Consider the following 24,623-nt stretch of genomic DNA (forward strand, 5'->3'; position numbering starts at 1 on the left):
AAGATCTTTTTATTCTCTACAACTTCCGTTCTTTAAATTTTTTCGAAAAGTATCATTTAGAGGGTCAAAAAACTTAAATAATGATCTAATTATAATTAAATATTTTAATTTCCTAAAATGCCCCTGAGAATTTTAACAAATTTAACGAAAAGGATGCAATTTATCGCGCCGAAATAGTAAGGAGATGCAAAGTGCAGTTATCTAAAGTATAGGTAAAAAAATGTATTTTGCCCAAACCACGGGGATGCATTTTGCAAATAACTCTAAATTAAATAACTGTTATCAAACACATCAAATGAATACTTCCGTTTACAAAATCTTGATATAACCATATCATACACTCAAACATAAACACCATACATCTTCCAATAATTCGAAAATAAAAATAAAATTTGTTTCATAACTTTTCCTGTCGATACTCTGCTTAGTAGCGCCGCTACAACCTCCCTTTCATAGTCCTCTCTTTCAAATAGGTAGTTATGAACAATGGCTGAGTAGACCTGCTCAATCATGATGCAATATATGAAGTTTAAGTTCAGTGCCTTATCTGACTATTTCTTTAAAAATAATTAATGCAAGATAAAGTACACTATGACCACATAAACTTACAAATTGAGTTCACAGTTGTCCATTATTATTGACTTCAATTTCAGTAACGAAAATAAATTAGCACGAATAGTGTACACAATAAACTTTGGACATTTTAATATAATGAAAATCAGAAATTACAACAAAATAGACCTGAAATAATAATTAAATATGAAAAGAAGTTCAGATCATATAACCTAGGGATATGCTCGTTAAATAATAATTAAAATCTTATGCTCGGTGAGAAAGAAATTGATGGTAAAGTCAAAGCACTCTAATTCCCTCTCCTGGTGCACTTCTAAGATATTGCACACTTTTACTCAATTATCTGGAACCTTGAAATTCTTCAATACAACCATATAAATTATCCCTGAAATTAATTTTCTCCTAAAATCCCATTAAAAAATAAAATTCTAAAATTAAAAAATATATCATATAATTCTTTAAAAATAACTTGCATTCTAGGATTTATGGTGAGAAGGTTTTAGCCTCGTATAGCTAGAAGCAATGTAAGTTTGTCCCAATTTATTTATGAGAAATAAACTAAATACTCAATTTCTTTTTTTCCTAAAACAGGAACCAACCAAAAAGAAATAAGAGCAAAACTTGAGAATAATAATATATGTAACAAGTGAATAATAATATATTAGCTTGGGCTACTGGTAAATGCAACAAAAGGGTTGTGCAATATGTATCCCAAATGCACAAGAAAAGGATAACTTGAGATATTTTTTTAGAAATTTCTCAAGCAAATACAAAAAATAAATACTAAACTTCTCTATACAAAATAACTTTTGTTACATTACGTATTCCTAAAAAAGTCTACTACAGAAAAAGTAAAACGCATACATGAACTTGGTAGCATAACAAGATAATAAGAGCATTTATGAACTTTTGTAATCTCCTCATTAAGGGTCCATCTCCATATCAAGGTTTGCAAGAGTACTTTCCAATGCTAACACTGCAAAATCAAATGCAACTAAAAGAACTTCTCTGTTTATGATGTTATATATCTCTGTTTTGGTCTAATAAAGTTGCAGATAGTAAAGCTCTGTAAATATTTACTTGTACAGGTTGTACATCCATGAGGCATAAGGTCCGTAGTTTAGAGAGTTTGGAGGTTTGTCCGAGCACTTTCAATACTTCTAAAAACATGTGGTGAGTGAGGAATCATATGGTTACTATCAGGGTCAAAACCTTGTTATGAATCTGCAATAAGTAAAAATAGTACAACTTCACTTAATTTAATGAAAAAACAACATATTAACTTAATACCTTGCAGCACACACCGTAAATTAGCAACGAAGAACAGTTCCCGATTATCAAGGTTATACTGTACCTAAAATTGATGACAAATTCTTATCTCATGTTGTAGGTGGATCTAGGTCCGACTTGAACACTCTACACACGACACACCTACACTTTTAGGCTTATTTTCTGAACAATAACATTGCAAGTAAAAATCTAATACTACATACAGCCTACTAAGCTTCTATTCTTATTGTAATTTTATTTATTCTTTTCAAATTAATTATACAGCTCTAGCATCTAAGTACCTCAGAGCCAAATTTATAAATTATAAAGAACTTTATTATTTAGTTAATAAGCACGTCTAGCACCCAAAGTTTTTAAAGGACATAATAGCTTTCCAAAACAGATGGTTTCCCAAGTTCTAGATCTCTGGCAATTCGGCTCAATACATTATATTAGCTTTACTAATCTGGAAGTATGATATAACAATCACACACCAAAAGGCATGTTCCGACTACATTACTTTCCCCAAAAATAACCATCAACTAATTATATAAATAAGACTTACTTCTGCAAATTCTATTATCTTTAAAAAGCATGAGTTTGACAAATCACCCCAGTTCAAAAAACAAATACATATGCCTAACTGCTTATAAGCAGATTTACACAACAAATAGAGTCGTAAAATTATTAAAAAATATAAATATATATGGATAATTCTAAAACAGCTATAGTAGCAATTTATAACCAATGCCCAAATTTGCAGAATTTAACAGAATTGAATTTAAGAAAAACATAAAAACATGCTATATGAGAGAGATGGAGGTGTGAAGGAGGGAGGGAGGGAGATAGAGAGAGATTACCAATAGCCTAGTAGCCACACAAGTACGATGAGTTGAGAAACTTAACAAGACACCTGCAGTTATACAAGAGGTTAAAGATGAGAAGTTAATCTTATTCATATACGTGAAGTATAAATTAAGCAATTTCTTCAATATGAAGTAGTAGACATTTAGAATTAAAGCGATTAGGATTACTACTGTGTGAATTAAAATCTTTGAGAGTGTTTCTAGTAGTAGTCAAGAGAGAGAGGTTACTCTTGAGAGTTTGATTTGGGGAAGAACATAGTCTAAACTGAATAAGCTATAATACCAAGTTTTAATGTTTTTTATAATTTAAATTATTAATAGGTCGACACCAAAAACAACGTCGTATATCCTAAAACTGTATACGTTGGTCAAATAAATGTCAACGTAAATACAATTTCTTTTTACGTCATCAATAAAATAACCGACATATATTATTACTTTATATGTCGGTTGAATTAAAGCCGATGTAAATATAGTTTTTTATAGGTCGTCAATAAAATAACCGTCGTATATTTTTACTTTATACGTCGGTTGTTAGACTGACCGACGTAAAAAATACATGGACAAGACATTGTACGTCGGCTTTAAGAGAACGCGACGTATAATGGTAGTATATACGTCGGTCTTTACTAAGTCGGACGTAAAAGATGTGACGTAAAAATTCATTTTTGTACTAGTGATAGTCCCAAGGCTAGTGGGAGGCTGATCAATTGGGCAATAGAGTTGGGAGAATTTGACATCAAGTATAAGCTGCGAAAGGCAATAAAAGCCCAGGCGTTGGCTGACTTCGTGGTTGAATGTACAATACCCAACCAAGAAGTTGGGGGGGGGGCAGGAAGATACCATATCTCAAGACAAGGAAGTTGGTAAAGGGGATAAAGAAAATGATGATAAAGAGAAGGAATATTGGGTTCTCTATTTTGATGGAGCATCAAAAACAAATTCAAGTGGAGCATGGTTAGTTTTACAAAGCCCTAATGGGTTCTTGATTGAATATGCTATGAAATTAGACTTCCCACCAATAAACAATGAGGCTGAATATGAAACTCTAATAACGGGCCTTGGCCTAGCAGGGATACTTAGAGTCAAGAACTTAAAGGTCTATGGAGACTCGAAGCTGGTCATATCCCAAGTGAAGGGAGAGTTTGAAGCAAGGGATGATACGATGACAAAGTATATCCGCCTAGTAAGGGCTGTGATGACTCAATTTGATGAGTGTCATGTCGAGCACATCCCAAGGGAGAAAAATGTTAAAGTAGATGCATTATCAAAGTTTGTTTCATCTGAGATAGAGGAAAGTTCAGGAAGTATATACTTCCGCGTTATGAAGACACGAAGCATTGATGTTAAGCTTATAGCTCCTATAGGGCTGGGGATATCATGGATAGAACCCATTAAGACCCATATTCAAACTGGTTGTCTGCCAAGCGACGAGGCTAAAGCACATAAGTTGGTTGTTCGAGCACTGAGATACTCCTTGATAGATGGGATTTTATACAAAAGATCTTATGTAGTTCTTTACTTAAGATGTCTCAGGCCCGATGAGGCACACTTAGCTTTTGAAGAAGTACATGAAGGTATATGTGGGCAGCATTTTGGGGGTAGATGATGGCCGATGCCAAAGAGTATGTGAAAAAGTGTGATCGCTGTCAGAATTATGCGCCTGTTGTTTGATAACCCCCCGAGATGTTAACTTCTATCAACTCTCCCATCCCCTTTGCTATGTGGGGAATAGATATACTTGGGTCTTTCCCTATGTACACGACAGAAAGGAAGTTCCTGATTGTAGCCATTGTTTACTTTACCAAATTGATTGAAGCCATGCCCCTGGCCAAGATCACAACTAAGCAGGTTGTACAATTCCTGTGGGAAAATATCATGTACCGATATGAAATTCCCCGTATCCTAGTTACTGATAATGGAACACAGTTCAACAATGAGCAATTCAAGAAGTATTGTGAAGATAACGAAATTGAGTTGCGATTCACCTCTGTAGCTCACCCACAAGCTAATGGGCAAGAAGAAATGGCAAATCGAATAATCCTGGATGGACTAAAGAAGAGGATCGAGAAGTCAAGAAATAACTGGGTGGATGAAATACTCCCGTTTCTATGGGCCTATAGGACCGCCTGTTGGGTCACCACTGGACCAACTCCCTTTATGTTAGCATATGGGGAAGAGGCAGTTGTTCCTGTGGAAATATCACATTCGTCTCCCCGAATCCAAGCTTTTAATGCTGAGGAAAATGAGGAAGGGCAAAGATTAGCCCTGAATCTAATTGATGAAGTAAGAGATGAGGCACATATGAAGATAGTGGAATATCAGAAGAAGGCTTCGTTCTACTATAACCTAAGGATGAAGGAAAGGTTCTTCAAGCAGGGAGACTTAGTTCTAAGGAAGGTAGAAGCTTCCGGTGTAGGGCTGAAAGGAAAACTTGGCCCAAATTGGGAAGGGCCGTACAAGGTCAAAAGCATTCAAGGCAGAGGAACCTACAAGCTGGAGACCATAGATGGTTTTGAAGTCCCAAGAACCTGGCACACGCAGAACCTGAAGGTTTACTATGTGTAAAAAGGTTGAGCACGATTCTCACTTGTCAAAATGACAAGTAGGTTTAAAAGGACCTTGAAACTTTACTTGCTTAGGATTTTTATAAGTTTAATAGGAGACATGTTTTAGTTTTATCAGGTTGAACTCATCTCATGTAAGGTGTCAAAAGCACCAAGTTATAATGAAAAGCGTTCAGTTCGATCTAGCTTACTAAATTGATATGTCATAAAGTATAAAACCAAGTTATAAACTTGAGTTTGAAAACTCGAAAAGCTGGGTTGTGATTGAAAAATTAAGCAAAATGAGTAAAAATAAGCAAAGTCAATTACAGAGAAGTTGGGCCTTAGAAGGCTCAGATTCTTCAGAGCCACTGTCTGAAGTCTCCTCGGATGTCTCCTGAGTCGGTCCCTCAGATGTTTCCTCAGAAGTCTCCGTAGAGGTCTCCTCGGAACTACCCTCAGACGCCTTGGATGCCTTTGAGGATGCTAGTTTGGAGGCTCTTCCACCCTGGCCTTCTTTATAATAGGCTCGACCTCTTCCTCAGAAGAAGATTCCTCCTCTTCAGAGCTGGATTTAGGCTATTTCCTCTTCTGTCCTTGGCTCTGGCTTCCTGATGGCGCTCTGACTGGGGACGCTGAAGTGCCCTCCTTAATAAGATCAGCGAGCTTGTTAGTAACACCCCCAATGTTGGGACCTTTACAGGGAAAGAGAATGAAGATTTTTCAAGAATCTCAGGAAACTCGTCCTGAGTGGCCTCTACAGCAGCGTCCCAGCCTTTCTTATAGCTGACTGGATGAAGGAGGGCATCATGCTCAACTAGTAGATCTTTGAACTCTTGTGTATCCATCCATCCATCAAAGGCCTTGTCCTTCTGAGCCTTAAGGATAACAATCTCAGCACGGGCTATTTTGATCAGAAGTTGAGGTGGCAAGTTGGGCTTGGAGAGCCTCTATTTGCTAGTTAGCCTCCTCCAGCTTCTTGTTTGTGTCTTTTAGGCCAACTTTCCAAGCCTTGGCTTGGTGAAGTGCTCCTTAAAAATGGACATTATCCTACAAGAGATGAAGAAAAAGTTAGAAACAAGAAAAATCATGATAAGAAACTGTAGATAACAAGAAGAAAGATATGTACCGTCGCTAGGGCCTGAGCTCCGAAGAGCTTGTTAGCCTCCAAGTCCTGTTGAAGGACAAGATCATGATAGTCTACGGGGTAAATAGATTGAATAGACCACTCCTTGGCAAGTTTTGTATTGTCAACGGTCGAGTCCTTCCCCCGAATTCCCTAGGCAGGTTGGAAGAAGGCCCCCGGTTTTTGTTTTGTATGCAAGGGTTGGCTGGGGCCTTCCTCGTCTCCTTCCCTTGCCTGGAGAAGGAACTCTAAGAAGCGATCCCCAAGGCGTGGGTCCTTGAAGACCTTCCCGACGCGCTTCATCCTGGTCGTTTACAGGTCTTTAGTCTTGGTAGCCTCTTCGATCCTCTCAGCAACTGTAATGAATAAGTAAAGTAGATTGAGAAAATAGTAAAATAAAAAAGTGGGAAAAGCAAATATAACTAGAAAAAGGAAGAAAATGTACCTTATTGAGGAACATGAGAAACGCCACGTTCCAGAAGAACGGTCTCCGTGCTAGGGGACAATGGGGCGTTGGTCCAAGCAAACCCACCCCGGATTCTTGTCGGGGCTGTTCTTGAACTGAAATTTTTTTCTGAACATAGCAACCGAAGTAGGGATATTGTGCTTGGCACATTGCGACAGGTAACAAAGAATCAGCCTCCAAGAGTTTGGAGGGAGTTGGCAAGGGCCGATGCCCACATCAGCTAGTAAAACAGGGATAAAAGGATGAAAGGGGAGTCTGATACCTGCCCTTAAACTGTCCCTAAAGATGCATAAAGCGTCTTTCTTCCATTGGCAGGCTCTATCGGCCGGCCCCGTAAGAACCAACTTGAAGGGCTCCTTGATCTTGAAGAAAGTTTTCATCTTATCCAACTCCTTTGCATCCCGAAAAATGCTGACGTGATCATGCACATCCAGGTGCGTGTCGGACGGGTACTCATCCCCTCGAGTATTGATCATGTCGATCAAAGAGGTGTACCTTGACCCAACATGGAACTTGTTGGATTTCTTGGCCACGTTCATTTTGGCCAAACGGGACATTTCCTTGTCAGCTATCTGAAAAAGGGCGCAAATTTTAAAACATAAATTTGATGCAAAAACTAAGCATCAGAAGACAAGAAAAAAAGAATATAAGAAATATACCTGGGAATTTGTAGAGCCCGAAGAGAACGCGAGCAAAGGCTTTTGAAAACTCTGAGAAAGACCTAGGGTTTTTGTGAAAGAGAAGAGGAGAGCTCAGGAAGCAAGAAATGAGAAATGAGAAATGAGAAGTGAGTGACTCTAGTCATTTCTTTATATAGGTGGAAAAGGGAAGTTTAAAGGGCAAAAAGCCCATTTGCCTGAAGGCCCAAAGAAAAAGCCCAAATTCTGGAACCTTCCAGAATATCCTCAAGAATTCTTAAAGAGAGGATTTGGAAAAATAAAACCCCAAAATGAGGCCCAAATCCAAATAGGATTCGGAAAAATAAAATCCAAAAACGAGGCCCATATCTAAATAGGATTTGGAAAAATAAAAGCCCAAAATGATGTGCAAATCTTAATAGGATTTGGAAAAATAAAAGCCCAAAACAAGGCCCAAATTTAAATAGGATTTGGAAAAATAAGCCCAAAAATAGGCCCAATACAAGTTGGATTAGGAAAAGCCCAATGAATACCATAGATCATGATTGAGGTCGAATTAGAGGTCGTGAATCCTGTTCGAATTCTTTCGAATAAGAGCCAAAAAATTACCCATTAAAAAGACCAGGATGTAGGTCGAATTTGAGGTCGTGAAACCAGCTCAAATTTTTTTGAACGGAAGCCAGAAAAACACCCATAAAAAAGACCAGCATTTAGGTCGAAATCCTGGTCGTGGATAAGGCTTGAAATCTTTCAAAAAGGAGCAAAAAATGCCTTAAAAAATTTGACCAAAACTTAGGTCGTCAACTCGACTAGGATCCAGGTCGAAATCCTGGTCGTGATTCTTAGTCGAAATATCACGATCAAGAATCAAAAAAGGACCAAAATTTTGACCAAGATATAGGTCGCGGGTTCGACTAGGATCTAGGTCGAAATCCTGGTACTGGATCCTAGTCAAATTTATTCGACCAAGATTCAAGGACTGGCCCCAAATTTGACTAGGATCCAGGTCGAATTTTCGACTAGGATCCTGGTTGAAAAAGTGCTGAAAATTGGAAAAAGTTTCTGAAAAACTGCAGAAAATTCAGAAAGTTCCAGAAATTAAGGAAAAATCCCAGAATTAAGGAAAAATTCCTGAAAAATACGAGAAAATTCCTAAATATAGGGAAAAGGGTAAGAAAATAACAAGAAAGTTTTAAAAACCCTGAAGCTGTGTACAAGGCAAATCGTTGTAAATGTGTAGGTCGATCCACACTTTACACCAAAACGATACCCTGTAAGGGAACGAATGAACTTAACTTCTGCAAAATCTTTTATGATTTCCCAGAAGTTGGGGGTAAATGATAGGGAATAAAATAAACCCTGATTGCGTAACTAATATCGCACTAATTGTATTAACATTATGGCTAGCAGTTAAGCCCATTTAAAGAGGGCCAAGACCCTTGAATAGGGGCCCAAAAATAGCCCAGGAATATAATTGGTATTAATATTAGTTAAACATATACGGTCCAATAACGAAGCCCAGTTAGAGAGGGCCCAAAGTCCATTCTAATTCAGAGACTTGCCCACCGAGTCTCCTAAATCTAGTCCAATTCAAGGACTCTCAACATCTATATAAGGGGTCTCACCCCTACCCATCAGAACTATGTTTTTGGGTTGATTCTCTAATTCACAAAGATACGTATGCATCTCGTTAAGTCAGAGTTAAGCTACGAAACACGAGAGCAGCCATTAAAGGCCTTGAGCTCCTGAACCTTAGTAATTAATACAGCAGTTAATATACCCTAAGTTTTTATCCATAACAGGTGCACACAACTTCTTCCATGCAAAGGGTCAATGATGCAATCACTGCCATGCCCTCCACAACTGGTGATGATTTTGATTATCCTATTGGTCGTTCTGAAGAAATTTTTTGGGATGATTATGATGATGAAGGAAATTTCTTGAATATAGGGGGAGAATAACTCCCTAGCTCAAGCACAAACACTCCATCATGGATGTTTAACAAAGAATGCGGTGAGCACCACTTCAAATCCACTCTCTTCAAACTAATTCACCAAACTCAGACAGCTCTTCAAGCTACCACAGATGCCAACACCAAGAGTCTTGTTCAAGCACATCTTAAGTCTCTTAAATTGCACAAGATCCAGTCTCTCAAGAAAAATCAAGATATGTTTGAAATCAAGACATAAATTGGACAAGTCAAAAAGGACATCTCTGAAAGATTGGAGTTTAGGTTTCCTGCAACTATATTGTTAGATATCAACAGACAACTCAGGAAAAACTCTGATATCAGTAGCAAGGTGGATTCTTTGGACACCGGGATAAAGACTCTAGAAACCTTTATCAGTCAAATTTAACTTCATCAAGCTCAACAAACACCGCTTCTTTAGAAATTGGTTGTTGTACAAACCTCAACCTCTGCTCAACTTGATGCTAACAAAAAGGGGAAAAAGAATCTATCATTATAGTTAGTCAGGGAGAGTCATCTAGTGAGTGGGAGAAAGTGCTCAACATAAATTTTAGCAAGGTAATAGTTCCGGCAATTACCTTCACAAAGCCACCAATGCTAGACAACATTGATTTAATCAAGATAGCAGCAGCTAAATTGGAGTTGAGTGAAAAATGGGAGAAGATTGATGACAACATTGAAAAGAAGTTTGGTCCAATTGAGAAGAAAGACAAAGCCCTCTCTCATTTCTCTCAATTGAGAACAATTTCATTTAATGACATGACCTTAGGAAACATGGAAAGGGGTAAACCCTCATCAATTAAATCTCCAAAGGCCAATATGATTTTTTAACCAAAGAGAAACTATCCAAAGAACCCAAACAAAAATCCTTTGGACCTAGTCTATGAAACTCCCAAGCCAGATGAGAAAACGCTGCTTGGAATGTCTATTTCTTTATTCAAAGATCCCAAAGATTCAGTCTTAAAGAAAAGGTTTTTCAAAATCTATAAGAATGGTAAAATGATCTGTGTGGTGTCTGGATATCAAAATTTGCTGATGCTAAGAAAGAAGAAAAGTTGAGGCTCAAACAACAACAAAAGCAATAGATTCGGAAAACCTACCTCTTCTAGACCTAAACATTCCAATCCAAACCAAACCTAGGAAAAGAAAGAAGAGAGCAATCAAGAAGGTCAAGCCTGTTAGAATTCAATCCAAATCATTGGCCAAACCCAATCCAACTGTCAACAAGGGATATCAACTCTTCATCCACGACATCAAAGAATTTTCAGACATAAATCTCTATCTGGATGAGCTGGAAGAAGTAAGAGCTATAGATTCCTACAAGCACCTTCCAGAGAGATTGGTTTTTAGGTATCAGGGTGGAAAAGAGCTCACTTGGCCGCTTCACAGGATTCTCAATGAAGGCTATTCCGTTTTGGTTAAGATTTTATCCTCAATAAAGAATAATTTTGGATTCAATATTGTGGAAAAAAGATGGTACTGAACAAAATTGAGGAGATAAGGAATAGCTAGGGAGGACCAAATACACAAGGAATGGAGTGAATTTGAGGCCATACTGGTTGAGAAATACACCAGAAGATTCTTCATATTAGAAAATCAGCCGAAAATTGCAAGCAATGAAGCTCTCATGGAGATGCAAGAAATGCCGGATTAGACAAATGAAGAGGAATATGAATTCTATAGGCAACTCCAATTCCAGATTGAAGAAAATAATATGAAATTGGGAAAGAAGTTCAAATAGTCAATTAAGCTAAATTTGTTCAGTCTAGAGGAGTACCTTGAAAATGGCTTGTGATATTCTCTGTTAACCTTCCTCTACATAATTTTCAATAAATAGAAGCACTTGTTAATTTTATCTACTAGTATTTACTCTGTATTCAGAGGGTGTTTTGTTATCATCAAGTTTCTCTTAAATTTATGCCTACAATTCCAGTAGACATAAATTTGGGGAAATTATTAAGAATATGTTGTGCACTTGATGATAAGCTAAACAAAATATCTTAGTAGATTTAATTTAGTGATTTTATAGCTTTCTATAGATGATCACTTTAACATCCAATGAAAGGGTAGCTTATGTATTAATAAGTTTAAGTAGCATATTTCTATATATTGTAATGCCTTAGAGAACTGGATGTTGTAGAATATTTTTTAAGTCATGTTGACTACTAGTTTGATATTCAATATAGGTTGGCTAACTGTAAATATTAGATGCCTTGTAATCTTGTATAAGTGAAATAGAGTTAACTTATGTGAAAATAGTCTTAAAGGATGTTCCACAAGGCTTCAACGGATGATCTAACTGAGTTTCAATGGATGAACAAATTCAAAAAATTAGTTGAGAGTGACTTGAGAGTCACATGCGTTGATTTTATGCAAATGTAATGTGACAGCCTATTTACATTTTTTAGAAAAAAAGAAGCATTTCTATTTCCATGCTAAACTGAAGATATTCAAAGATGCTGGATAGAGAAATGAAGGAGCATGAAATTAGACTAGAAACATTTTGCCTTATTTATTTGTCTTTTTATCACGTAACTTGGTGATATATAAACCAAGTGAAGCAAGTAGAACAATACTGAAGTAAGTAAGTAATTACCAGAGAAATAGAAAAAGCTACATCTGTAAAGAATTTCTCTGTTCTTTGTAAGGTCAACTTGTAAGTAGCTGTGTGGATACCTTGCATCATAGAGTTCTCAAATTAATATATATCTCTGGTGAAAAGTTCAATCCACCATAAATTTTTTAAATACTTGTATTTGATTTCTTCAATACTTTCATTTCACACTTTAGCTAAATCAAACACAGTTATATATTCAAAGTAGAACAATTCTTAAAGTTTAAAAAGCAGCCATAATTACATTCAACCCCCTTTTGTAATTCTTTGTTAGATTGTTTGGGAATAATAACCCTACTTTAAGTTATCTCTAAAGCTTACCATTTCTGGCCTACCAAATCTATGCATACCCTGTTGAATTGTGACACTCCTTTGTCAAATAATCCCGGACTTTGATCTTGCACTCCTCAAACTACTTTTATGAACTTTTCCATCTAACTAATTAAATAATTTGTTGATTGATAATCTTGGATCTTTAACTTCTCTGCATTCTGTACTTGAGCGTCATTTGACATCTCCAGTTTGTTGTATAGAGAACTGACATCTCGATAAGTATAATAGCTTAATGAGATCTCTTAATTCTCTACAAGTGTCTTTGATTTGTTGAGGTCGCTTGAATCTTCATAAGTGAACTTAGCTTTTCGAGGTCTCTAAATTTCTGCATGGAGAATTAACTTATCGATATCTTAGAGATCTCTATATGAATTTTGACATGTAGATATCTCTGAGATCTCTGGTGATACTTTAACTTGTTGATATCATTAATCTTCATGTCTTCATTTTGGCTTATCAATATCTCTGAATTCTCTAGTGCAGAAATGACTTGTCGATATCTCAGAGATCTCTATATAAATTTTGACTTTTCGATATCTCTGAGATCTCTAATGAGACTCTGACTTGTCGATATCTCCAATCTACATATCTTCATTTGGATTATCGATATCTCTTAGACTTCTCTATAAGCTATCTTGAACTTCTCGATAAGTCATTCTGGAGTTCTCAAATTACTTCTCTATACGACTTGATCTGTGACTTGTAGATATCCTGACTTAGAATATTTTTCCAAAAACAGATTTATTCAACTCCAAGCTTCTTCATAATTTTTCTGAGGCATGATCTTCTTGATCTTCTTACAGAGTTTAGTCTTAGGCTTGAGACTGTGTAAAGAAAAATACTCCACTCTAATATTTCACATTTTTACAAACTCAAGTAATACAATACAAAATACAAATTTAGATTATCAAACAACTAATTCTTGGAATTGTCATTTTGACTTAGTCTTGTTATGATACATGCATTTCTTGTACAACAATCTCCCCCAATTTGTGAGAAGACTGCTTATCAAAAAATCATGCCTAATAAAAAGACTAACCCCAAGTTATAGATGAATATATACATATTGACATATTTAATACATCTTTTATATACCAATAAATTATATAAATACAACAAGTATGTTCATCAAAAAAATTTCTCATAGACCGTTTCTTTTCTAATGAGGTCCTTTAGATATACAAGCACTCGCAATTCCTCTATGATTTGAGTCCCTCTTAGAGCTTCTACAAGCTTGAGCCAATCATCCAGTGAATGTAGTCATTTAAATAATTTATTCTGAACTTTAGAAATATTCCAATTCTTATGGTTATGAAGTTTCCATCTTTGGACACTCAGCTCATTCCTCCTGCCTTTAGTTTCTCTTATCTTTTCTAAAATATTTCTATTTCTTCAGCATATTCCCTTTCTCTCTCCTCTCTTGCAACCTTATCTATTGCTCTTCTATCTTCCCTTACTACCAACCATACACAAAATACAGACCTCCATGCCATTGCACTTGTATCCTTCTCTTTCATTAAGCTGATTAACCTTTTGATTTCTGTGGATGAAAAAGTATCCATCCACTACTAGAAATTTGTCGATAGACATCGCTTATTAGCCGATGTCTATTTAAAATCCAAGCGATGTCTTTGCATGCGATGAGAAAGGTAGGTGCATTACACATCGCTTATTTGTCGATGTCTATACACAGTTTAGACATCGTTTTTCTTAACAATGTGATGTATTTTTCTTCAATGTATACCTTCACTATGGTTTCAGTTATTCATTCATATGTCATGTATATCATTTTAAACTTATCACATATAAAGCAATATGATACATTAACATCGAAAAACTTGTTAAAATGATGTGTAACTTAACATATTACATCAGTCTTTTATCAGAAGCGATGTCGTACCTTTCTTTTTTTAATGGAACCGATGTCTTTGTGTGTGTTTAACATCAGTTCTTTCAAAATGTGATATCTATTATATTGTTTTACATCAGTCATTTCTTGTGAGCTGATATATGTGCCTGCTTATGACATCAGTTTATTGAATGAAATTTCTTATTTGACTACATTTTACATCAGTTATTTTGTTCATGAAGTGATGTTTGTTTATTTTTTTATTCATGAATCCCCTGTTTCAATCAAATGCCCAACACCCAAACAAGACTCATCCAAAAACATACCAACTGCCATTTTACCATTCCAAAACTAACCAAACCAAAACAAACGCAAAAACAAACATACATTCATTAATTTACCATAGATTATACCATTTACGTACATATATCCACCACCAACCAAACTTCATAATCCAAACAAACTACATAACTGCAATAACAAGTACTAGACATCCACCATCGATCATTTACATAGTTCATCCCAAACAGAAATTTACCAACTAAAGTTCCCCCATTATATTTATCAACAAAAACCACTAGTAGCTCTTACAAATTCTTACAAATTCAGTCTACATAAAGGAGCTGCAGATTAGGCCTTTTTATAAGAACGACTCGATATGGCTAAGAGTCTCACATCGAACCTCGTCCAGCTCAGCCTTGGCAACAGTCACCTTTCGATTCTTTTTCGACCACTGAAAAGTGTAACACACAGGAATTAGTAACAATGAATTCTACCACAAATTATATGTACACCAGTTATATCAAGAATGAATTAAGCAAAAAAATATACCTTTTTGATAAATGTCATTTTATTATCCATGGCAATTTCTTTCATATACCACATAACAACATAGCCGCATTCAGTTCCACCGGGCTGTTTGGGGCATCCCTATTTAATTCAAAAAACTCATACCAATTAATAAGTAAATTAATGCCCCTATCTAACCAAAAAAACTCTGACTAATAAGTAAATTAATGCCCCTGGTTCTTACGGTAACATATCTGATAGTCGGTGCTTTATTTCCCCTTCCGGCCTGAATATTGAACGCAATCACAGCCCTGTCATCTTAGCAGTATCAATAACACAAATTGATTGATATCTCAATAATGAAAATAATCACTCGAAATTAAATGCAAATACCATGATATTGCTTTTTCCAACTCGGGATAGGTAGTTGAACGAGGCAGAGGATTGAGTATGAAAACCTCGCCCGCCCAAATCACAACCAATATCCAATGGCAGCTATTTTTTATAAATATTTATAATAAACAGAATTAATATCAGAATCATATCATTTTGAATTTCATGCTTATAAATAAATAAATAAAGCGATTTATAATAAATCTGAAGACATTTTTTTTGTACTTACTTGCTATTATGTGGCATAAAAAAGAGATGATCAGGATTACCCTCTTTAAATCGACTAACCAAATTATCTTCAAAATTGTTGTTCAAGGTAAACGAGACTCCGGGATCACAGAAAGCAAATTGCTCCAAATTTTCATTTTCACAAACCATGCAATGCAACTATCTGCATTGCAAATAAAATGAAATTATAAAAAAAACAAGAATATAAAAGCAGAAATTATCAACAAGAAGACAAGACAATAATTAAAAAATTTATACTACTCACGCCATGTATGCAGAAATTGCTGCTTGGCCAATCATTTTAAACTCAAGCAAAGCAATTATGTTTTCATGCAAAATGAAAATTCTTTTTTCAACACCAAACACCTCCGCATCGCACGGGATTTGAAGGGAGTTTCCAGTGGACTTCATGAATGTCGTTGCATGTTTATACAACAACCGAAAGCGCTTCAGGACATTTTTATTGATTTCCATATTCTCAAATAAGGACTGAACCTTATGCAAATCAGTTAAAGGATCCTTCCCTTTCCTTTTACTTTTCTGAAAATATTATCAAATTTATTAAAACAAATATAGAGTTAATATAATAGTGCGAGATCCAATAAAACATAGATGTAAAAATATATACCGCGGTAGCAGGGGCATCTGGGAATATGATTAAGTCGCGGGGCCATGAGACGTAGGAGCCAACAGCCTGCTCTACTGTTTCAATCTCACCGACTACCGGAACAGGAATCTTGGCTTGTCCTTGGATTGGCCCATCCACTGAGACACGAGCACAACCAGGCTGCATTGACAATCCGTGAATAGATTTGTTCATGTCATCATCGTCAAACAACAAGCCAAATGCCACCTTATTTTCTATTATGCCCACAGCCAACTCACATTTTCGTGGACCAGCCTACACACATATATATCAGTTCACAACATAAATAAAACACAGATATAAACACATGATCGATCTCTTTCGCGTATACCTTCCATGTCGAGGTAGTCCTTTCAGCAACAAAATTTTTCCAAGCCTCCTTACCAACAAAAGCATACTTCACTGGAGGCTTTCGTAGTTTCTTCTTCTGTCCAAGATACGGCTTAACATAATCCCTTGTTAAATTTGCTTTAAAATTTCTCCACTTTGCTCCTGCAGACCTGATCAGCCCCTTCTGAAGTTGCTTGGGGACTTTAAATGTGTCCTGAAACCAATGTTATGCTCTACATGAGTACAAGAAAATGCAAAATTTACAAAGTGCATAAGAAATTGCTTATTTATATACCTTCACATCGATCCATATTTTCTCCTTTAGTTCATCGGGTTCCTTTGACCAGTTAGGATAATCAATCGGAATCATCGTCCTAGCCAACATTCCGGTGTAGGACTGTAGACTGTGCCTTGCATTCCCGACTGGAACTCCATGTGCATTACACGATACCTTTGTTTTCTTGCCCTGCGCCTTCCTCACCACCACTTTGTGCATAGCGGAAACCCCTCGGTAGATCCATACCTTTTCTTTGTAGTTTCGGAAATAGTGACTGTTGCCTTCGTGTCTTCCATAGAATCCACATTTTCATCTTGAGGTTCTGTTTCCAGCTCCAAGCTTTTATCCACCTCCTCATATGACTTGTCTTGTACTTTAGATATTTGTTTTTTATTTGCCATTTATCTTTTTCAATCTGAAAATGAAACATATATTTCATTAGTCACAAGCATATATAAATATTTATAAATAGTCATAACTAAACTAGTGAAGTATGCATACATAAACAGTTATAAACAGTCAGACACGATGACTATATGCATTCATAAACAGTCATAAATATACAAAAATTCAAATAATATCATTAGGCATAAACAATGCTAAATAGTTACAAAAAAGGAGATACATGACTACAAATAATATTGTCACTTCTTAACCCAAGTGCCCTTAATATTTTCTCTAATATTTTTTACAACATCTTCACCGACATCACATATAGGAATTTGGCAGCAGAATGGGGGATTTTCCATGGTTGTGTCTCCTAAATCATCGTCGTTATACACATCTTGGTAGTCTCGAGTTGTAGAGGTTAATACAACGGACCACTTGGCATCCACCGGATCTTCAATATAATAAACTTGCTTTACTTGATCCATAGACACATATTTATCTCTCTTGTGGCCTTGTCGACTTAGATCGACAAGTGTGAACCCAAGATCATCCACCTTAATTCCCTTGTCATTATCTGCCCAATTACATAAAAATAACGGGGCTTTGAATGCATGATAATCTAGCTCCCATATTTCTAAGATAATACCGTAAAATGTCAAGTCACTTTCTACAGGGTTCAAATCTTTAGCGCTAGACACTTGGACAGTTTTAGCAACTAAAGACACTCCGCTGTTTTGAACAACCCTCACATCGTCTCGCTCTTTTGTAAAGTATCGGACCCCGTCTACTAGATAAGCTTCGTAAGTCAAAATTGAAAATGATGGTTTTCCGGCTATCCATCTTATTGTCTCTGAAATTCCTCCAGGATTCTCCTCCATTTCCCTACTAACCTACACATTTTCAGAAACAAAATACTTCTAAATTCCATATTACTACAGAGCAAATAAATTAGGCACAAATGAAACTATAAAAATACTAACTTTTTCTTGAAACCAATCGGCAAAAAGGCGATTGTGCTCTCTCAGGAGCCAATGAACACTTTTCTTTTTTTCTTGATGAATTCCCTCTAGATACTCCTTATGCATTCTAACAGAAATTTTATAATCATTAACTAGCCAGTAAATATATAATTTATATATTAATTGAACAGCCACAAAATTAATAAATTCTTACAAAATATATGGTTGTACTTCAATGTTGTTTAGAAGAACATGTAAATGAGCTTCATCCCGCTCTTTTTCATCGATTGATTTCATTGTCACAACAGATAATGGACCACTTAATTTGCCTTCATCCTTACGAAGACCAGCAGTGGTGCAAGCTTGCTTGACAAACTCTTGGCAGAATTCTACTGATTCTTCTCCCAGATAGCATTCAGCTATACAGCCTTCGGGGTAATAACGGTTGCGTACGTAACTCTTCAACACCTTATTAAACCTCTCAAATGCATACATCCATCTATAAAATACCGGCCCACATAACCGTAATTCCCAAACCAAGTGCACTATGAGATGTATCATTATATCAAAAAATGATGCAGGAAAGATTTTTTCCAACTCACACAAAGTTACTATTACATCTGATTGCAATTTATCTAGTTTCGATATGTCTACAACTTTGCTGCACAAAACATTAAAAAAGAAACACAACCTAATTATGGTGACCCTAACCTTTTTTGGAAGTACCGCACGAATTGCAATAGGAAGCAGTTGTTGGAGTAAGATATGGCAGTCGTGGGACTTCATCCCAAACATCTTTAATTTTTCCATGGAAACACAGTTTTTAATGTTTGACGCGTGTCCATAAGGAAGTTTCATGTGCATTAACGATGACAACATTTTCTTTTTTTCTGCCTTGGACAAATTAAAAATCGAAGGGGGTAAGTAGGTTTTTTTTTCTCCTTTTTGTGGAGCTAGATCAGCCCTAACCCCCATGTCAATCATGTCAAGACGAGAAGCTTCACTATCTTTAGACTTAGATTTCATATTTAGTAGTGTGCCGATCAAGCTATCACATACGTTCTTCTCGACGTGCATGACATCTAAACAATGACGGAAATGGTGAAACTTCCAATATTCTAATTCGAAAAAAACCGACTTTTTCTTCCATGGACAATAAACCTTCTTTGACTTCCTTACTTCCTTCCCAAACTGAAATTTAATTTTCTCTTGCTGCAATAAAACCTCTTCTCCAGACAGAGGTTGACGTGCCTGCCCTAATTCTTGTTGTCCATTAAAAGCGGCCTTTTGCTTTATATATGGATGATTCCTAGCCAAGTAACGCCGATGGCCTTGGTAACACATCTTCCTGCTATGGCTTAAATACTTGGCAACTGTATCATCAGCGTATACTGGACAACACATATAACCTTTATTAACGCATCCGGACAGATTTCCATATGCAGGAAAGTCATTTATTGTCCACAATAAAATTGCTTTTAAAGTGAAATATGACTTGGTGTATGCATCATAAACATTTGGTTCACCTTCTTCCCACAACTTCTTTAAATCATCGATTAAAGGCTGTAAATATACGTCAACGTCATTGCCAGGCTCATGTGGACCGGAAACTAAAATTATTAGCATCATAAATTTCCTCTTCATACATAACCACGGGGGAAGATTGTAAGTCACTAATACTATTGGCCAACAAGAGTATCTATTGGTTAGACCGTTAGTATGTGGGTTTATACCATCTGCAGACAACGCCAAACGAATATTTTGTGCATCACTACCGAAGGCAGGCCACCTATAGTTGATATTTCTTCAAGAAGGAGAGTCGGCTGGATGCCGCATCTTTCCGTCTTCTATTCGCTGCTTTGAGTGCCAGGTCATTAGTTCAGATGTAGAAGGAGATTTAAACATCCGTTTGAATCTCGGTATAATTGGAAAATACCACATTACTTTAGCAGGAACATTAATCCTTATTTTACCATCCTTTCCTAACTTCCAGCGAGATAAACGACACTTAGGACACTCGGAAGCATCAACGTTTACCCCCCGATACAGTATGCAATTGTTTGGACATGAGTGATATTTTATGTATTCTAGGCCCAAGTCGGATAAGGTTTTCTTGGCTTCATATGCATTAGGTGGCATCACATTGTCCTTAGGAAGGAGAGAGCCAACGGTAGACAGCAAATCGTTAAAGGCACTATCTCTAAGTCTGAACCTAGCTTTCCAATTGTGCAATTTTAGTATCGACTTCAACTTGGTACATTCACTACCCTCATACAAAGGTTGTTCAGCATCAGCCACAAATCTCCTAAACTGATATGACTCATTATTGTACTCACTCGAATTATATGCAGCATCACAAACATTGACTGTTTCTGATGCAAGGCCAGGGGAAGGTATCGGTGCGCGGGCAGACGTAGGTGCAGGGGCAGGCATAGATGCAGGGGTTGGAACATTTCTATTAACTGATGACCTACTTGCAGACCCTTGTGTATGCCAAATCCAATCAAGGTACCCCAGACTAAAACCATTTTCATATAAATGTCCCCTGATAATCTTAACTGCAAATTTTTTGAAGTTAGCACATCTTTTACAGGGGCAGAGGATTCTTTTAGGATCACTAGCATTTTCCTCGGCAAATATCAAAAACTCTTCAACCCCGATTTCATAGTCAAGTGTGTCTCTATCTTTGAAAATCCAAGATTTGTCCATGCTATTCTCAAACTACCTGATTGTCAAATAACATATTAATTTACTATATACTATAGTATATTTACTACCTAGTATAATCAATATAAAATTCCTATATTCACTCATAAACCATGCTATTTACAACGACAAGCCCCAAACACAAATATATTTACAAACTACACAAACACAAATATATACAAGCACTTGTTATTACATATAAATTCGTATTTTAACTTCACAGGGTCTATAAAACATAAAAAAATACAAAAATTTCTAAGAGGACAATTTGCAAATAATTTTAGACAAATAACTACACATACAACTACACATGCAACAACTACACATTTCAATTTCATATGCATACATACAACTACACAAATGTATACATGCAGCCCAAACAAATATAAATAGATATGTAAAGAAGAATATACCTAACAAAGCAAGGTCCAAAATCCCAAAAAACTAACTCCGAAGCCTAAAATCCAACTTAACTCCAAGCTCCGAGCTTTAAGCTTTAACAAACCCTTAGCTCCAAGATTTAAGCTCCAACAAACTCTACTCCTCACCTTAAACTTCAATGAACACACTTCACTCCTTAATCTTCGAATCTGTCACAAAAATTGAAACAAATGAGAAAAAAGAACATTTGAAAGTAAGAGATGAGTTGAAGAAATTGAGAGCTTTAATTGGAGATTGAAAGTCTAATCGGAAATTGAATACATTTGAGAGTTCTAGGTTTAGCTATGAGCAGTCGAGAGAAAGGGGGAATGAGGTGGGTGTTTTGTCTGAAAATGCAAAACCCGTTTTGTTTTGTAATTTTTTGTTTTTGTTTTGATTTTGATTTATTTTTAATTTTATGTTATAATCTTATTATAGTGAATGAGTGATAGGCGGGAGGGGAAATATACTAAGGGGGGGAAAGGAAAATATTTGGCTAAGGGCGGGGCACAAAAGGGAGAAGCAGCGGGCTCTAATTTTTTAAAATTGAGCTTAGACATCGATTTATATATCAACCGATGTAAAAAGTGAATTGGACATCGGTTTATATGTTAACTGATGTAACATAGTTTTTAAAAGAACAACTTAGACATCGCTATACTGAAAAGCTGATGTAAACATACTAAAAAGACATCACTTATTTTTTATGTGATGTAAAAAACGTTTTTAACATCAGTGACTTTTCTGACTGATGTCTAATATGCGATGTCTAATGCTGATTTTCTAGTAGTGATCAATTCTATGCTAAGTAGAATGTAGGTGTCATCATGGAAGTAGTCTTCCTCTGATGCACAAATTAAGTGGTAAAAATTTAGTTTGATCAAAACATTTCCAGATGGCTCTCTCTTTAACTTGCATCTTCTTTGGTTTTCTTCTAATAGATTGGTGGCTTAAATAAAGGTAGGTCTGAGATTTTCTTTAGATTGGTTTGGATGAAGGTGTTTGTAGTAAGTTTTTATTGAAATTTAGGTTTTGAGGTTGGAGTTGGTAAGGTGTTTGAGTTTGTAGGTTTAGTGGTTTGAGCAGATTGTATTTGGATTGTTTGGACATCTTTCTTTGTACTTGAAGCATCATCCTTCTTCTTTCTTCTATTTTCATCACTCTTCCTCTTCTCATCTCTCTTCTTCTTATCTACTTTTCTACTAGTTGATCTTGAAGAATAACTTGGATTTGAGCCAGAAGGTTTTTGCTCATCATGCTTTTGCTAATCATCATCCTTATGATCTTTTAGGTTAAATTGTAACTTTGGCAACATGATATCAGTATTTTGAAGGTATATTTCAAGAATTCTGATCATGTCTTTATCTTCAGTTTTCTTGTTATTTTTACATATCCGATCAGATTTAAGGGTCATTATCAGCCTCATGTTTGCTCTTACACAATTCTTAGGAACAATGAAAAGTTTGCATCTTTTAGACTGAGGACAGATATAGGCCACCCCTTTCTTGGATATAAATAGGCTTCTTGATTTCATTTAGCAATTGGGTGTCCCCAAGAATCATGGATTAACTGTGTCAATAATTACATCCAATTTAGATGCTCTCATGGATTGAAGAGTTGAGAGAGACACCTGTAGACATCTGTCCAAGGCACTATTATATATATTTGCAACAATTCTCTTTTCCAGGAAGTTATCATCTTTTACAATCACAACTTTGAGAAAATTTATGTTGTTGTACAAAGCTCTTTTATAGGTAATATAGTTGTAGTGAAGAGACTGTTGAGTTTCGAGCACATAAACGCAACACAAACAATAATTAAAAACGTGAAAAACCAGAATTTTCGAAACTCACCACAAGATCCATGTGAAAAGCTATTTTTTAATTAATAGATCAGATTGTTTACCTTAAGAAGCTTTACAATTTGGTTAAATAATGGAGATCCAAAGATTGTTCAATCACCATGCATCTCGTTTCATCTTGCTATAAAAGATTGGATGTGTACTAGCACAAACTCGTTTCATCTTGCTCTCTCCATCTTCTCTCTTGGTGGCTAGGGTTTTAGTAAAAGTCTTGCTTACAAAATCAGCCACACAAGAGATATTATATAGAGAGTAGGAAAATAATTATAACACTTAACTAATTAGAAGTTATTATTAATTTGAAATTCATATTTGTATAATAATTTAGTCATGCTTAATTATTTAACAACTAAATTTCATAATTGATATTAGTAAATTCCAATATCATTATTTATCTAATTAATAAAGTCATACTTAATTAATATTATAAATAATTCAAACTTCTTTAGTTTAATTTAAATCCAATTTAAATTTATTAATTTTTCAAGCATTCTTTGTGTGTGACCCTAGAGGTTATTATTACGTTGGCAATGAATTATAAATCTAATATGAAATTATAAATAATGAGCGGCATCTAGTAATACATCATTACTACCCAAGTAATAATAATTGAATCGGTGATCGATTAAACCTTTCATGAATAATGTACAATGTAATATAATCCCTTTAACCAAATATTATATATTAAACTAGAGGCATATAATGTGTCATCCTTATCGAAGTTTAATCCAAGTTCCCTTGATCAATGAGTAGACTATCATATCAAATCAATATTTGAGCGTGGCTATGCATTTCACAGTCTAGCTCACACAAGAGGCCAATAATATCACTCCTCAAATAGGGAGTTAAATCTTATCTAGATCATTCATATTTCTCATACGATTCATAATATATACCCAATGTCCACTTTTATCATTACCCGATCAAGGATAACTTTTAATAGAATCAATGTATATCAATTCTCGTATATAAATATAATGACTTCAGGTCTAAGGACCACTACATCATTATCGCTGTGAGAATTACTTATAACACAACAGATATGTAGAATCTCACATCGGGTCTGTCAAGCACCATGTACATTTACATAGCCTATTTTTGACATTAGTATCACTATACTTATTATCAATGAGATATGATCATCAGTCAATAAACACACCAGTCTTAATGCATTATTATTCTCCCTTAATAAAAATACTCAAATAGGGACCTTTAGGAATATTGATACTATTCTCATAATCTCATTTCTAAGTCATGTACTTAGAGATATTGAATTGCATATCATATTCCAAGGACATTTATTAATCTAACATTTATATCACAGTAAATTAAGAATTAATAAATTATAAAGGAAATAATCGATAGGACATAAACG

The 24,623-nt window shown here is 35.6% G+C and overlaps 2 protein-coding genes and 1 long non-coding RNA gene across 5 annotated transcripts; all 3 read right to left on the bottom strand.

The window, feature by feature from the left end:
* Positions 1-310: 310 nt before the first annotated feature.
* LOC141672619 (uncharacterized) lies at positions 311-2,967 on the bottom strand. Of its 3 annotated transcripts, none has more exons than XR_012555617.1 (3): positions 2,703-2,867; positions 1,438-1,797; positions 311-500 (listed from the first exon to the last, which is right to left on the bottom strand). It is a non-coding gene; the product is annotated as an uncharacterized LOC141672619 (long non-coding RNA). The 3 variants fall into 3 exon arrangements; XR_012555618.1 differs by lacking the exon at positions 311-500 and adding an exon at positions 2,880-2,967 and having other exon boundaries at positions 1,221-1,797; positions 2,703-2,755; XR_012555616.1 differs by lacking the exon at positions 311-500 and having other exon boundaries at positions 1,221-1,797.
* Positions 2,968-17,556: 14,589 nt separating this feature from the next.
* Positions 17,557-19,905, bottom strand: LOC141673325 (uncharacterized). The gene is made up of 3 exons (XM_074480060.1): positions 18,476-19,905; positions 18,283-18,388; positions 17,557-18,192 (listed from the first exon to the last, which is right to left on the bottom strand). The coding sequence occupies exons 1-3, from the start codon at positions 19,903-19,905 to the stop codon at positions 17,557-17,559; spliced, it is 2,172 nt and encodes a 723-aa protein (XP_074336161.1).
* A 162-nt stretch (positions 19,906-20,067) lies between these two features.
* On the bottom strand, positions 20,068-20,970 carry LOC141673326 (uncharacterized). The gene has a single exon (XM_074480061.1). The coding sequence runs from the start codon at positions 20,968-20,970 to the stop codon at positions 20,068-20,070; it is 903 nt and encodes a 300-aa protein (XP_074336162.1).
* Positions 20,971-24,623: the final 3,653 nt, after the last annotated feature.

This window comes from Apium graveolens, chromosome 7 (genome assembly GCF_009905375.1).
Source record: "Apium graveolens cultivar Ventura chromosome 7, ASM990537v1, whole genome shotgun sequence".
NCBI lineage: Eukaryota > Viridiplantae > Streptophyta > Magnoliopsida > Apiales > Apiaceae > Apium > Apium graveolens.